This window comes from Oncorhynchus keta, chromosome 30, assembly GCF_023373465.1.
Source record: "Oncorhynchus keta strain PuntledgeMale-10-30-2019 chromosome 30, Oket_V2, whole genome shotgun sequence".
Taxonomy (NCBI): Eukaryota; Metazoa; Chordata; class Actinopteri; order Salmoniformes; family Salmonidae; genus Oncorhynchus; species Oncorhynchus keta.
In genome coordinates, this window is record NC_068450.1 from 38,038,878 (window position 1) to 38,056,344 (window position 17,467).

The window sequence follows — 17,467 nt, forward strand, 5'->3', positions numbered from 1 at the left end:
TTAATGACTCCAACCTAAGTGTATGTAAACTTCCGACTTCAACTGTAAGTATTCAGACCCTTTACTCAGTACTTTGTTGAAGCACCTTTGGCAGCGATTACAGCATAGAGTCTTCTTCGGTATGACACTACAAGCTTTGCACACCTGTATTTGGGGAGTTTCTCCCATTCTTTTCTGTAGATTCTCTCAAGGTCTGTCATTTTGGATTGAGAGCTTTGCTGCACAACTATTTTCAGGTCTCCTCGGGTTCAAGTCCGGGCTCTGGCTGGGCCACTAAAGGACATCCACTCCTGCATTGTCTTGGCTGTGTGCTTAGCGTCGTTGAACCTTCACCGCAGCCTGAGGTCCTAAGCAGGTTTTCATCAAGGATCTCTCTGTACTTTGCTCCGTTGATCTTTCCCCTTAATCCTGACTAGTCTCCCAGTCCCTGCCGCTGAAAAACATCCCCACAGCATGATGCTGCCACCACCATCCTTCACAGTAGTGATGGTGCCACGTTTCCTTCAGACGTGACGCTTGGCATTCAGGCCAAAGAGTTTAATCTTGGTTTCATCAGACCAGATAATATTTTCTCATGGTCTGAGAGTATATAGGTGCCTGCAGAGATGGTTGTCCTTTGGAAGGTTCTTCCATACCCACAAAGGAACCATGGGGTTCCCCGATTACTCAGTTTGGCCGGGCAGCCAGCTCTAGAAAGAGTCTTGGTTGTTCCAAACTTCTTCCATTTAAGAATTATGGAGGCCACTGTGTTCTTGGGACCTTCAATGCTGCAGAACATTGTTGGTACCCTTTCCCAGATCTGTGCATCGACACAATCCTTTGTCTGAGCTACGGACAATTCCTTCGACCTCGTGGCTTGGTTTTTGCTCTGACATGCACTGTCAACTGTGGGACCTTGTATAGACAATTGTGTGCATTTCCAAATCAAGTTGAATAAACATCTCAAGGATGATCAATGTAAACAGGATGCACCTGAGCTCAATTTCGAGTCTCGTAGCGAAGGGTCTGTATACTTATGTAAATAAGGTATTTATTTTCTTTTTTTTTTAACCTTTTTTGGCTTTGTCATTAGGAGGTATTGTGTATAGATTGCTGTTTTTTTTTAACTATCCATTTTAGAATAAGGCTGTAACGTAACAAAATGTGGTAAAAGTCAAGGGGTCTGAATACTTTCTGATGGCACTGTAATTTCCTTGAATTGACGTGGAGACAACGTTGATTCAACCAGTGTGTGCCCAGTGGGTGGTTTTATGAACATACTAATTGTTCTATGACAGACTCTCTTACATGTTAGAGCCAAATGTCTTCAACGGTATAGATGAAGAGTCTGAGAAAAAGGCCGCTAAACAAAATCCGAACAACATCCATAGGAACACTAAGGCTGAGAGAGCATGATCAAATATTCTACCACTGCTTAGATTTACAACGGGCAAAACTTTTCTGCAGTATAAAATGAAAGGTGGGAAGGTCCTATTTTATTTATTTGTTAAATCCGATTATAATTAGCAATTTAAATTATGGTGCTACGTTCAAAACAACTATTATGTTCAAATCAGTCCACTGGGACCAATACAACTGGGTGCTTCCTGCCTTTTTCTGCTACACATGCACAAAACCTTGCGATCTCACGAACTGGCCTGCCTATCCCAACAATAACACACAATGTTCTGCCGTGTTTAAATACCAATGAAGTCAGGGATAAGACGCTAGACATATATTGGTCACATTACTACATCATGGGGATTTTATTGACACCAGGCCTATTTTTCTTGACTAGCTTTAAGAGCTGGAATACATTTTCTCTGCTGTCTCCAACGAGTTGCTCACTCTTCTTTGGCACGTGCACGTGCTGAATTAAGTGTGTATGTACATTTCTGTATGCGTTTGTATAAGATAAATATGAAAATGTGTTAAAGTTGCACATTACAATAAAACATACAGTATATTTGGTCAAGTCACAAAAAGTTAGCAGCATTCCCAATTTCTGTTATGTGATGTCTCTGGGCATGCTCTCATATCATTGCTTGGGTCCAGTTCAAAGTAAAAGGCATTATCACTACTACACCAGGTCTAAAAGGACACAGCAGGATGTTGGGGACGAGATCCAACTAACCGAGGTCCAAATACCTGCATGGGATGAATTCATTTTCCCGGAAGAGAGTAAGTGGGGCGGAACCTGAATGTACACTGGAAAACCTGCAACGTGACTCATTTGAATATAGCATGCATAACTTAGGGAGGACTGGATAGTCTCCTCAAGTGTTTGGGCAAATGAACATTGTCCTAACAAAATGTCAATGCATAATGCAGAAACATCCATTTATAATTCCTTACAGGTTGACAGAGAGAAATAAAATGAAAGCAAGCTGTGAAAGAATGTTCCATTAAGTAAAGTAAGCCGCTGCAGTACAATAGTAAGGCAGGTGTAAAATGTTGTTATCCACCAAGAAATAACATAGGTGGCATCATATATGCCCACCATGTTTAAAAAAAAAAATGATTTAAAAATCTAATAATTATTTCCTACCCCAATCATTTATCAAAACGGTAATCAATCACTGATGACAATTACGTACAATTATATTTCATCATTCCACAAAATGTAGATAAATTAGAGAAGACAGCTACCAAAAGCTTTGTTGCTTATTATAAATATAATACAGGAATTAGACAAGACTATTTAAAATGTCAATAATAGCAAAACAAATATTATTTGGTCTCTACTTTGGCACTCCAAATGTTCAGCTCAAAATCTGGTCACTGGCGCCATCTACTGAGTATATCTTCCCTAACACATTTTATCCCATTTACAGAACGTCATTTTAAATCAAAGCCCTACAATGTTAATGATTCGGGTGATCGCAATAAACAATCCACATGGATTCCATGTACGATTTTACAGATACATGACAAGTAAGACAGTAAGCCTTTAATTTAGCCTTTGATACATCTGACATTTGTCCCAGCTCTCTTTCGATATCCCAACCAAAACATTGACAATAAATGCACACTTAATAATTGTATTAACTTAAGTTTTAGCAATCATTGCCATGCCAGTCCCCGCATGCTCAGTCTGAGCAAGTGAAGCAATGTTCCACGTTTATCTTCTACATTCAAACTGAAAGTTATTCTTGAATTGTGGTTGTAATACTCAACTTTTACCACTAGATGGAAGCACATCGACATCAATATTTCGGACTTTAGCGGTACTCTGTTCTGTTTAGTAATCACAAGCACGTCACAAAGCTGAAGCAGCTTCTGTTTGTTTCATCAAATTAAACGCTCAATAGCCTCCTTATCGTAACATTATGATATTGCAAATAATTAGAATCGTTTTAATAATATGAAAATAATTGTAGAGCTATGGTTCAGAAAGTAGACTGTTAGACAGACCAATTATTCAGTAGGACTGGCATAGACATAGCTTACAGTTCCCTCCTTTAATAATAACTACAGCCTTGTGATGATATCTTTTACATGTGTACCTTTTAAAACTGTCAAATGAGAGCTCTTATTGTGAAGTTTTTATAAATGTTCTAGACACAGAACATTTATGGGCAGCCGCCCCGTTACTTCTGCATGCGCAACGGATTGTGCACGGGACCCGTATTATGTAAGTCTATGGGTGGACCTTCGTGTGGAATGGGGGACGTTTAAATTGTCAATATTCATCCGGAATGTCTGAAGGGACAGTTATGGCACAATCCCTGTACTTTACCTTTGTTTTGTCGTGTTTGATATGTGGATCATGTGGTCTCGTTTCATCTGGCAATGGCACAACTACAGTGAGGTCTGTGGATTATAATGCAACTACAACTGTTACTCCGACTGAGAGACGAGATTCTACAACTAAACCAAGTACTACCCAGAGCAATAAAAGCCCCAACGCACCAGCGGTAAGGTTGACATCCACAACGACTTCAAAGGTACTGACAACTACTACTAGACCACCGAAAACGACCACCACCGCTAACTATAGTTTCAACACAGAAGACCTCAATGAAGGTATCGACAAGAAAGTGGAAAAAAGAGTATGGAACAAAGAACCAGAAGATGAACCACTCGAATTTGGTGAGCAGCATTGAAATGTATTTGCGGATGTAAAATGCAGGTCAACTGCTAAATTAAATATTGAAACAATATTATGCATTATGTGATGTGTTATTATAGACGTAGGCTTGACATTGTTGTAGATATTACAGACATTCTTAATAAATGATCTCATGTGTCTTTCAAGTGTACTTTTTTTGGCAGATATCTGACATCTCACTACTGCATCAAGTAAATGTGTGAAAAGTCTGGAAAAAGACACAGCCAGGGCCAGATTATATAACGGGCTCACAGGGCACGTGCCCCAAGGCCCCAACCTTCAGGGGGGTTGGGGTCATAAGCAATGCCAAAGTGTGTAGAATTTCAGGAAGTTTGCTTTAAAATTGCAACATTTTCTCTCATCCTCATAGCAAAATATGAATAGTATGAGATGAGCTTTAAAAACAACACATTTCTCTCTGTCCAATGTCAAAATGTGGGAAATTGCCCCCCTCCAAAAAAAAAGGTTTTCCCCAGGGCCCCAAATGCGGTATTTCGGCCTTGGGCACAGCCTATTGGTTAAAAAGCATCTACATATTTATCTTTCATTTCTTACATTGAAATCATTTAGTCCATGTCCATCAACAAACAACTCTGAAAACACACATTTGCAAACGAATGGGATAAATAACAACTGAGGAGTGTAAGGCAGGGAAAACACGAGTTACAGGGGGTTGTTATATCTATGCTGCAGTTCTGTGGTCTTGGAAACCAAGTCCAGGGGGTTGGTTCTACAAGTGTTTAGCTTAGGGGTTATCAGGTTGTGATGGGAACCAGCTGTCTTGTAGACACAGACCATCAGAAAACCCCCGAGTCAGCAATCTACATTCAGTACCATGACACCATATCTGCATAGCCTGAGAATGTGTTGTGTAGTCCTTATGACGCACATCATACTTTCACATTTGACAATGTGCGTCTTTGTTGATGAGACGGTTTGCCTTTTGTAGCCAAGTGGTCCACCAGGAGTGTAAAGGCAGTAAAGAAGCCTAAAAAGATATGGAAGAAAGTCAAGAAACCCAAAGTCCTACCTAAGAAGCGCAAGCCCAAGGTTGTAAAAAAAAGCAAACCCAAAATCATTGGGCGCCCTTCGCTGCCAGGTGAAGCCAGTGGGACGTATGTATGGGGAACTTCCCTGAGTGACATGTACAGTATGAGAATGGGTAGATGCCTAATAGACAACATACTGTATACTGTGCAGCGCTCTTTTTCCTTACCGTGTACAACGCATGGTACATTTTCATTTCAACTTTGAAATGCATAAATGACAGACAACTGACATTGGCAGCGTTGCTTGATGACAGAGTAGCTACAGTGCTGGCAGTAGTAGAGCAAAACAAAACATTCCCTTGCTTAAATAGTTTTTGTGCTTTTGTTCTCCAGCAACGGACACTAGTCTTCTGTAGTATTTCCTGCTCATCCTCGCTCTCTATCTCTCTCTCTTTCTCGTGCTCTCCCTCTCTCTCATTACTGCTCAGTGCTGCATGGAAGCCCCTCCCTGTGTGTGTGTGGGGGGGGCTGGTGCCCCTGATCTGGTCGGAAATGTGGCGGTAAGAGAACTGGAATTACAGGGGCCAGATGGAGAGATATACCTTGAATCTTGAGCCGAATAGGGAGTTTGTGTGTAATGAGGCAGAGGGACCGTGAGGCCCCAAAGCAGGGGGACCGTGAGGCCCCAAAGCAGGGGGAAGTTATGAGTTTCCCCAGAAAAAGGGAGTCTAATGTTTTAAATATTCATGTTGTAGGTTGGCTGATCTGCCAAGCTGTTTTTCATCATGACTAATGTACTGGTAAAATGATGATGAGTAACCCCAAAGGCCACTGGATAGTTTGCTGTAGTATCTAAACTGCATTCTGAAAATTGTCTCTCTTCAACTGGTGCCACTGAAGAAACTATACAAATTGTTGAGGTTGGGCATGATTTAATGCATAAAGATTATACAATGTTTCCTATGCTCTAAATTAGGATGTAAAATGAATAGGATAGCTCTAAGAAATCATTGACTCCTTGTGTTTGCCAATTCTCCTAACACAAATAGTATAGGAGTAAAAACATAATTTTCATAAAAACGACTAAACCGTTGTTGACATGAGGTTAATGTCTTTGGCATCACTTCACTAGTTCAGTAGATCAGTTGGCTACTTTGCTTGGTAAACTACTGTCAACAAAGTTTGAGTAGTTTTAAACAATTAGCTCTTGGAGCAGAGCAATGCTCTCGGTCACAATGACCCCCGTGGAGAGATCCTGCAGGCCTCTAAGGCAAAAGGGTATTAGGGTTTTAAGAGAGACCACTCACAGCCCTAACACAGGAACTAGTGTTTAGAGGACCAGTCGACCAGGCTTAGCTCCTCAGACAATGAGCGCCTGTCTGCTCCTCGCATGGAAACACAGGAAGTCTCTCTTTCCTGCACGCTTCTGCATCTCTTCATCGCTTTCCCTCTCACTCTCTTTCATGCTCAAATACCTTAGAGAATTGTGCATGTATGCACCCACTGGACACTCACTGGTTGAATCAACGTTGTTTCCACCAACTTGGAATAGATGTTGAATTGACATCTGTGCCCAGTGGACAGTCTCTCAATCTCCCTTCTACTACGGCTCCTGTCAAGGCATTAAATTCAACTTGTAATTCCCATGGACATGTCATGTTCATGGACAGCTTTCTTACACGTTAGATCCATTTCTTCTCTGCAAGTCAATATTTGACGTGTGTGTGTATGTGAGTGACCTTGTTCTCCTCTGTGACCTTGTTCTCCTTACGTGACTGTCAGAGTGCCCTCCGCTGGGGCTGGAGTCTCTGAGGGTGAAGGACACACAGCTGCGGGCCTCGTCCTACAAGCGCCGGGGACTTGGACCTCACCGTGGTCGACTCAACATCCAGGTGAGACCAAGAACTAGTCTACGGGTCTCTCACCACTGTTAGCAAACACAACAAATGTTACTGCCATTCTTACCATTTTTTATCCATGGATTATTCTGTGGTAACCACCTCTACAGCTTGTGTTTAGATTTGTAAAATGCACTTTGTAAATAAAATCTGTCTGTCTGGGTAGTCGGGTATCGAGGACGGGGACATCTATGACGGGGCGTGGTGCGCCCAGTATGAGGATAAGAAACAGTGGCTGGAGGTGGATGCCCGGCGACCCACGCGGTTCACCGGGGTCATCCTGCAGGGACGCAGCTCAATCTGGAGGTCAGTGGAGGTCACGGCACATGTTCACCAAGCCCCCATTGTGCAGTGGTGTAATCATAGCAATGAATTGTATGTATTGTAAATGTCGTATGGACATTGCTAAATAGTTGCGCCTGTCTTTCCTAACAGTTGGGACTTCATACTCACCTACAAGGTCCAGTTCAGTAATGACACCCTGGTCTGGCAGCCAGCTATGAATGGGACGAAAGAGGCTGTGAGTTGGTTCAGTACAGTACATTAAAATATGATATGTAGTAACCCTAATCTATTGCCTTCTTCCCATTACGTTCACTGCAAAATTCAGATATTCCACCCATTTTTATATCTTGAATAGCTTACTATTTTATTCCTCATTACCCAATTGTCAAGTTGCTGTATCACATCCGGCCATGATTGGGAGTGCCGTTGGGCGGCGCACAATTGGCCCGGCGTCGTCCGGAGTTGGCCGGGGTAGGCAGTCATTGTAAATAAGAATTTGTTCTTAACTGACTTGCCTAGTTAAATAAAGGTTAAAAAAAATACATTAAAACATTTTCAAAAATAGTAATACATGTAATAAATCATTATGTGGTCCAGTGAGGTATTCATATCTACTGTGCTCTGACATTGACCAATGACATTCCACTGCCTGTTGGCAAGCTGACCATGGCGCTGACAGTTTACCCTGGCCAAAGCTGACTCCACTGTGCCAACCTTGCCAACTGTGCCAACCTTGCCAACCCACAAGCCTTACTCTCTATGGGCACACTGTGGCAGATTGCACCATCTAGTTACCAGTCTGTGTCACTGGTTTGGCAAAGGGATAGAGTGAAAATGTGACTGGCAGAGAGACGGAAACTGCAAAATTGGAAGTTATTGTATAATCTATTAAAGATGCAGTCTGCAATTCGAGAAACAATAAATAAATACTTCATTGAATATGAAGTCATCTCTTCATAGAGCATGACCTATCTCCACTATTGGCTTTTTCCTGTACTGTAGGTATTTGAGGGGAACCAGGATACTGAAACTCCAGTGTTGGCCCTATTTAACGAGTCGGCAACAGTGGCGCGCTACATCCGTATCAATCCACAGAGCTGGTACGAGAACGGAACTATCTGTCTGAGAGCTGAGGTTCTGGGCTGTACCCTACCAGGTTCGTCCACCACCATCATCCCAACATCCTCCCAACACTAGATTAAGACACAGGAACCATAACCTCAACGACATTCAAATGTCATTGCATTTCCATTATGTTGCGTCTTTCCCCTCCTGTAGATCCTAACAACATCTACGCTTGGCAGCAGACAGAGCAAGGCACCAAAGATAAGCTGGACTTCAGACACCACAACTACAAGGAGATGAGGAAAGTAAGTGCTGAAGTGGAGACCTTCAGCACTCACCCATAGGCTACTGGTGTAGTTTTAGGGTTCTTTAGAATTATGGTAGAGCAGATTTGATAATGAACTGACCACCTTCACAGCCATACATCAACGCAACTACAGTACATCCTGTTCTCTTCCAACAACTCTTCCAACAACAACTTCCAACAACTCTTCCACCAATAAGAATATAGCAGCAACTCTCAACTGGTGGTGTGGGAGGGGGAGTTATAACTCACATTTGGGTCGCGAGAGGTTTCGAATGGGTTGCTTGTGTCTGAGAGAATTATCATTATAATTCCAAACAACTGATTCACCATATTTTAGAACTACACAACAGTGACTTAGAAAATAATACAATTTCTCATTTAAAAAAATCCTACGCTGGCTCAGATTTTGTGATGTTGTGCATTATGAACACAGCAGCAGGGACATGGCATGCAACAGTTAGCAAAGAAACTTCCTCCCTTTACTTCAATCTACTCTCTGGCGCTTGACTGAGTCTGTCCTGGAAGCAGAGGGTTTCTGGTTGGAGCTCCCTCCCCCAGTCTCACCGAAAGACAAATATTATTAGTGTTTTTTTCTTCTCCTCACTACACTGCCACTACCGCTCAGTAAAGAGCTTGAGGTGAGTCTGACCGGTAGGATGTAACATTAGGCTCGTGTCCACACATACACACACACACCGCACTACACATACCGCACTACACACACCGCACTACACACACCGCACTACACATACCGCACTACACATCACGCACTACGCACACCGCACTACACACACCGCACTACACACACCGCACTACACATACCGCACTACACACACCGCACTACACATCACGCACTACACACACCGCACTACACATACCGCACTACACACACCGCACTACACATACCGCACTACACATACCGCACTCCCCCCATGTGCTCAGCAAACTAAACCAAGACTTTGTATCCAGTTGTACGGTAGACAAACTGTACTGTACATCCCGATGCATCCTTCTCAGTCACACTTAACCGTCATAAGGCAGTGTAACTCAATCCATTCCTGGTGGACCCCCCAGATGCAAAAATATATATTTCCCCCAAAAATGTGCATACACTGGGGGTCCCTCAGGAATGGAAGTCCTATACCCAACCAGACAACACCATAACTCTGTCCCTCCTCAGCTCATGAAATCAGTGACCGAGGCCTGCCCTGACATCACACATATCTACAGCATCGGGAAGAGTCACATGGGTCTCAAGATGTACGTCATGGAGATCTCTGACCACCCTGGAAAGCATGAGCTGGGTGAGTAGATATAGGCCTATTACACCTTATGAAGTTTTAGCATGAGGCAATGCTACATAGCTTACAGCCTGGCCTCATAGACTAGACGTAACACATTAAATGTAAATCAGGGACACCCAAATTAAAATGATATGTTTAGTATGGTTACATAAGACAGAAGGTTACTTAAAAAATAATAAAGTTGGGTGGGTGGGTGGGTGGGTGTATAACTCGAATGTCTAGCAAGCCAAAGGTTGCGTGTTCAAATTTCATCACGGACAACTTTTGCATTATAGCATCTTTGCAACTACATATGTATGTTAGCTAACCCTTCCCCTAAAACTTAACCCATAGCATTAGCGTTAGCCAACTAGCCCCCTAACTAACCTTAGCGACAACAAATTGTCATTCGTAACCTGTCATACGTTTTGGTAATACATAAAATATTGTACGAATTGCAATTCACAACATACACTACATGACCAAAAGTATGTGGACACCTGCTTGTCGAACATCTCATTCCAAAATCATGGCCATTAATATGGAGTTGGTCCCACCCTTTGCTGCTATAATAGCCTCCACTCTTCTGGGAAGGCATTCCACTAGATGTTGGAACATTGCTGCAGAGACTTGCTTCCTTTCAGCCACAAGAGCATTAGCGAGGTTGGATGCTGATGTTGGGCGATTAGGCCTGGCTATCAATCAGCGTTCCAATTCATCCCAAAGGTGTTCGATGGGTTGAGGTCAGGGCTTTGTGCAGGCCAGTCAAGTTCTTCCACACGGATCTCGACAAACCATTTCTGTATGGGCCTCGCTTTGTGCACAGGGGCATTATCATGCTGAAACAGGAAAGGGCCTTGCCCAAACTGTTGCCTAGCCCAAACCATGAAAAACAGCACCAGACCCTTATTCCTCCTCCACCAAACTTTAGTTGGCACTATGCATTGGGGTAGGTAGCGCTCTCCTGGCATCTGCCAAACCCAGATTCGTCTGCCAGATGGTGAAGCGTGATTCATCACTCTAGGGAACGTGTTTCCACTTCTCAAGAGTCCAATGGCGGCGAACTTTACACCACTATATGAAGATTGCATGGATATGTGCTCGATTTTATACTCCTGTCAGCAACGGGCGTGGATGAAATAGCGGAATACACTAATTTGAAGGTGTGTCCACATACATTTGTATATATAGTGTATCATACGAATTGTAATCCGTAACATATCATAGGAAAAGGATGACAGACATCCACAAATTAACACATATCATACTAATTGGAGTGTCCTGGATTTACGTTTACTATGTAAAGTCCAGGTTGGAACTTATCTGCAATGCCACTGCTATAGTACTTTGTACAGTATGCTCTCAGAGACTGGAGTCAATCCTTGGTTCACTCTGACATGTCTAAAGTGTTTGCTTTGGACTCATTGACCACGCTCGGCGCCCATTGAGCCGGTCTACCAGCTCTGGCAACCACTAATACCCCTTGCCGCCAGAACTCATAACGGGAGAGGGAGCCAGGAATGCCATAGACAGAGAACTGGTTTGCCTGTGCACTGGAATATAAGGAGAAGCTGTTTTCAAAGGGGGTGACTAGTCTTAAAATGACCATTTAGAATATTGGCTTGTTTTTTTAAGAGAATAAAAGCGTTGAATGTTTTTTGTCTTGTCTAACTTGACCTAATTCTGTTGTTAACCTCCAATTCCATTGGCAGAGGATAAGCCAGACTAGTTTACATTTTCCACCGGCAAAGGGGGGGGGGGGGATTGATGCACAGATACTGTAAAAACTGACTGTACAATTCATTTCATGGCTGTGAAAAAAAATACAGGCAAGATCAACAGAAAGGAGAGGACAGAAATGTAAATAGTTTATGGGAGGGTGTCTGAGGTTCTTGTTCTCCAAAGAATGTACTGTCTGTGATTTACATGCTTTGACACAGTCAGGACCTGTGCCATTCAGACTCTCTGGACAGGTGTTTTCTATCAACAATGCATTCATTCTGTGGTTAAGACTTGGGGCCTTATTTCAACCGGAACAGTAACCATGATTCCATATCCATTCCCACTGTGTTATGAGAACACAGTTTTAAACCAACGTGGAATAGACTTTGAATTGACGTCTGTGCCCAGTGGAAGCATCTTTTTTAGTCGTACACTATCTCAGAGGTCCAGTTAGTAGCGTTGACTTCATTGGTCATCTAGGGACAGAATTCTAATCGTTGTCATGAGATTTGAGATTTGTATTTTCTTATTTAGATCTAACTATGATTTGAATGGGTGGTTTGTGTGGTATGAGTTAGAAAGGGGAGGTTAAAAAAACGTCCTGGGAACATTGCACTCGGAACCTACAGAAGCCCCTTGAGCATTAGGAGCAAACGTGGCTTGTGCTCCTCCAAAGCCGAGAGTAATCTCCCAAGCAAATCATCATTTTTCAAATAGATGATTAAGTCTGCACCAGGTCGTTAAGTTAGATTCAGTCCAATCACACCAGTGTTTTGTTATGTTTGCCAGGTAAAAGCCACCGTTTTAAATGCTTGTTGATTGAATTTACACCCAGCCATATCTCTTTGGGCCCGCCCTGGAAACATTGTTACTTGACTCATGGGAAGTGGCTCAAGGGAAGTGGTCAAAAACCACAGAGCTATCTAGGGAGGATGTGCTGGATATCAGAACTGTCTGCCAGTGGATTATATAAGGGTAAACTAGAGCATCATGGAATAATAGCTTCTAACCTAATGGTCACAACCAATGATGTACTGTATATTAACCCTGGATTGCTATGTTTTGGCCATTGAGAGACTTTGAAGCCACTGGTCGGCCATATTGGCACTACCCCGTAGGAGATCTATTACAACATTGGGGGAGTGCCAAGATGGAGGCTAGGTGGCTTCAACACAGCGCCACCTATCAGTCATCTAGTGCATATATAAATCATTGGTCATAACAACTTTTGTGGCCACTGCTATGCTGTGTTTACATATGTGCTTTGTCTCCCTCTGCAGGCGAGCCAGAGTTCCGCTATGTGGCTGGCATGCATGGGAATGAAGCCCTGGGCCGGGAGCTGCTGCTCAACCTGATGCAGTATATCTGTCAGGAGTACAAACTGGGAAACCAGCGCATCGTCCGGCTGGTCAAGGAGACACGCATCCACTTGCTGCCATCCATGAACCCCGATGGTTATGAAATGGCTTTCAAGAAGGTCTCAGAAAACATGTTATAACATGTTTTGTTGTAATATAATATATTATACTGTTATTACTGAGAGTATATTTTAATGCTCAACATTACTGGTCAAATATACTTTAACCATTCAAAGAGGCCCATGTTGACCTCTGACCCTTCTCTCATCCCAGGGTTCCGAGTTGGCGGGGTGGGCGCTTGGTCGCTATAGCTACCAGGGCATCGACATGAACCACAACTTTGCTGACCTGAACAAAGTCATGTGGGATGCTATTGAATTTGACTTCCAAAATAACGATAAGTCCAAACTCATCAACCACTACATCCCCATACCAGAGTACTATACCTCAGAGGACGCCTTTGTAAGTTGACATTTAGAATTCACATGCATTCTTCAAATCACCAAATAGTATCCACTCTATGATATTGTGTTAGAGAATTGGGGAAAATCAAGAATGTAAACATTTTCTTAAATCTATCTGCAAAAAGATGATTCTGCAATAATTGGCTTTAAAGTTCGGAACCCTCATTGATTTGAATGGTATTATTTTGAACTAAACATGAATTGCCCTATTTAGAGTACTATATAGGTAAAGAACATTGAACAGAACAAGGCTATGTCAATAATTCAATTTTGACAAAAATGCACATACTGTGTAACCTTATAGAACCAAGCTCTTGATTTGTCATGCAGCAATATCCTTGAGAATGTCAAAACTATCCCGCATAGAATATAAACCATTTCAATTGTTGTACTTCACTATAATGTTTGAATGCATTATTCCTGTGGCATTGACCTATTATCCAATAGGTGGCCTTAGAGACACGTGCTGTCATTAACTGGATGCAGAACATCCCGTTCGTATTAAGTGCCAACCTCCACGGGGGTGAACTGGTTGTCACCTACCCCTTCGACAGGACTGAAGACTGGGCACCTCACGATGACACCCCTACACCGGACAATAGTTTCTTCCGCTGGCTGGCCACGGTCTATGCCAGCACCAACCAGGTCATGTCAAATCCAGACCGCCGGCCTTGTCACAATGAAAACTTCCAACGCTACAACAACATCATCAACGGAGCCAACTGGCACACGGTCCAAGGAAGTGAGAATTCCCCCGCTTTTATGGTCATCCATTTTGTGGTCTTGTTCAGCTCATCATTGTCTTTGAAAAGCAGGGTATTGTACTGTCATTTCAAGTACCATTTTAAGATTTACATTCTTGATTATTTCCCTGAAATCTATTCCAGGCATGAATGATTTCAGCTATCTACACACCAACTGCTTCGATGTGACAGTGGAGTTGTCCTGTGATAAGTTCCCCCATGCCAGTGAGCTGCCCATCGAGTGGGAGAACAACAAAGAGTCTTTACTGATCTACATGGAGCAGGTCCGTCCATCAATATTGTCTAATACAGTTTAAACACAGCATGATGGTGTTGTTGATCTCTAGATTTTTGCTTTGTATTGAAGGTCCACAGAGGACTCAAGGGTGTGATCAGAGACAAAGACACAGAGGCTGGCATTGCAGATGCCATAATCAAAGTGGATGACATCGACCACCATATTAGATCAGGTGGGCTGTCTCCCTCCTCACATGCAAAAAGAAATCACATCAGTAAATGATTCAAGAAGAAAACCTCAAAATGATGTCGTAAAATTGCACCTAGAGGGCACTGCAGGAATATGTTATGAAAGGTATAGGCCAGAGAAGCCTACCACTAACCAGTAGCCATTTTGTGCCTCTACTGCAGTTGCTGACGGGGACTACTGGCGCCTGCTAAACCCGGGCGAGTACGAGGTCACGGTGAGTGCCGAGGGCTACAACCCATCCACACGTATGTGCCGTGTGATGTACGAGCATTACCCCACCATATGTGACTTCCGCCTCACCAAGACCCCCAAACAGAGGCTGAAGGAGATCCTGGCCAAGGGGGGCAAGCTCCCCAAAGACCTGCAGCTGAGGCTACGACAGCTGCGTCTGAGAAAACTGAGGGCCAGCACCAAGGCCATCAACAGTAGGCGTGCGGCTGCTAGCAGGAAGGCACGGGGGTCATGATGTCTTTGGTGAACCAATCACAACACACTTTGTCTGGAGGATTGTTGTATTTAATTGGCTCGTGAGGGAAGTTTGTGGTTTAACTCAGCTTTGAAGTCTGTACACCATGTGGGCAGTTCTGTAAGGCTAGCCTACTGAGATACAAAAAAAAATGTAAATGTAAAATGCATTGTACTTCCAGTATGGTTTAGTGATATATATTTGAAGAAAGGGCCAGATTGTATTTAGATATTTGAATCAAATTAGAGCAAATAATTGCAAGGTGATTTTGAATTAAAATACCCTTTCAAACGTGTATAACAGGAAAAAATATTATTTTCTCTTGAAGAACCTAGTTTAGTTACAACAACAAACCAAGTGGAATGATGCTGTTCAAATCCGCCGTTGGGTAGATATACCACTATTCAAGTCAAATTCATGCCACAAATTACAGACCAAACAAACTCAAACTGAGACTAAAATGACTCATGCATCATGTCATAGAGACGAGAGCTCTGCTGTTACAGTCTGGAACTGATGAGAGTTCTACATGAGATATTTTAAATCTATTCAAATGAAATGATATGATTTCTAATGTTTGTCTTTCTTTGGTTCATTTTTGTACTACCAAAATGAAATGCTGGCATTTGGATGTCCTTGCAAGCCAAGAGACAATGTTATGAATGGATCCCAAATAAAGCTTTACTTATAAACACCAATAGTTCAAAGTCAAACCCATGTCTTGTTTTCTGTGGAGTTGCATATCCTGTTGCCGTGGTCGTCCTCCATGGCGTTTGCGGCTGACAAAGCGACACCACAGGGTAGTGATCAGGGATAGGACGACACAGGCCAGTGCCACGGAAACGCCCACCCACATCACCACCGACAGCTGCCCGCTTCTCTGCCAATGAGGAATCATGTGCAGCAGTGGGGAAAACATGTTCAAAGAATATTGGAAAAATGTACTTTTCTAAATTCTTAGTGTAATACTTCAAAAGCAAACCTTTACCTGTCCAGGCTGTGTTTCGTGTTGGTCACAATTCATTGTTTAAGTAAAACTAAAAACATGAGCCAAGTTTATTTCAATATCCTTCTACAGTACACAGTGTCCAGAACCCTGCATGAGAAAAAGACCCACTGGGCACACACTTGTAGAATCAACGTTGTTTCCACGTCATTTACAGGAAACCACATTGAACCGATGTGGAATAGACATTGAATTGACATCTGTGCCAAGTGGGTTCACTCGTATGGCCAAGGATTGCAACCACGGTCCCACTTATTAGATTTCAATACATTTTGGAAACAAAACACGTTTTATAAGGAGGATGGGATCCAACCAAATCATGTGGGATCCTGGATCCTTTCACAGCACTATAAGGCTGCGTTGAGACAATGACTTATCAATGACCCAAGCCCAGCTCAGCTAATCCCTACCATTGTGATGCAGAGTTGTCATAATGATTCAGCAAATGTACATTACACCAGGGGTGTCAGTAGACACAATGTAAGTAACCTCATCTATGTCCCTTTAACTGCCCTGAATGCCTCTACTGATCCTACAGCTATTGTATGCAGTCATCCTGTGCCTATGAACCAGATTTATACTGTTAGCACTAAGCCAGTGTGCCCCAGGAGGAAGTCCACTGTGTGAAGCTCACCCTATTTAGCAAGAGTAGCAAACTTAGGCATGACATGCCAGCAACAAATGCTGACACTACACATCCAAGTATATCTGACCAAATTATGAAAGACAAGCATTGTAATTTTGAATTCCGTAAAGTTAGTGTGGAAGAGGTGAAAAAAATATTGTTGTCATATTGTTGTCAATCAACAATGACAAGCCACCGGGGTCTGGCAACTTGGATGGAAAATTACTGAAGATAATAGCGAACGATATTGCCACTCCTATTTGCCATATTTTCTATTTAAGCCTACTAGAATGTGTGTGCCCCCAGTGTTGGTGGGAAGCAAAAGTCATTCCGCTACCTAAGAATAGTAAAGCCCCCTTTACTGGCTCAAATAGCCAACCAATCAGCCTGTTACCAACCATTAGTAAACTTCTGGCAAAAATTGTCTTTGACCAGATGCAATGCTATTTTACAGTAAACCAATTGACAACAAACTTCCAGCATGCTTATAGAGAAGGACATTCAACAAGCACGGCACCTACACAAATGACTGATGATTGGATGAGAGAAATTGATGATAAAAAGATTGTGGGGGCTGTTTTGTTAGACTTCAGTGCGCTCTTGGACATTATCGATCATTGTCTGCTGCTGGCATAACGTATGTGTTACGGCTTTACACCCCTTGCTATATTGTGGATAA

The 17,467-nt window shown here is 42.7% G+C and overlaps 1 protein-coding gene across 1 annotated transcript; it reads left to right on the forward strand.

Annotated features, from left to right (window-relative positions):
* Nucleotides 1-3,581: 3,581 nt before the first annotated feature.
* On the forward strand, nt 3,582-15,857 carry cpxm1b (carboxypeptidase X (M14 family), member 1b). The gene is made up of 13 exons (XM_035744475.2): nt 3,582-4,071; nt 6,862-6,971; nt 7,144-7,283; nt 7,413-7,497; nt 8,265-8,418; nt 8,541-8,632; nt 9,815-9,938; nt 12,920-13,116; nt 13,271-13,459; nt 13,909-14,203; nt 14,349-14,488; nt 14,572-14,674; nt 14,853-15,857. Exons 1-13 carry the CDS (start codon nt 3,678-3,680, stop codon nt 15,155-15,157), a joined length of 2,328 nt encoding a protein of 775 aa, XP_035600368.1. The 5' UTR covers nt 3,582-3,677; the 3' UTR covers nt 15,158-15,857.
* Nucleotides 15,858-17,467: the final 1,610 nt, after the last annotated feature.

Bases quoted from the DNA above. Each gene is read 5' to 3' on its own strand.
- cpxm1b (XM_035744475.2), top strand. From the start codon at position 3,678: ATGTCTGAAGGGACAGTTATGGCACAATCCCTGTACTTTACCTTTGTT. The intron at 14,204-14,348 runs GTGAGAATTCCC...AATCTATTCCAG, and splicing joins CTGGCACACGGTCCAAGGAA to GCATGAATGATTTCAGCTAT. The intron at 14,489-14,571 runs GTCCGTCCATCA...TTTGTATTGAAG, and splicing joins TACTGATCTACATGGAGCAG to GTCCACAGAGGACTCAAGGG.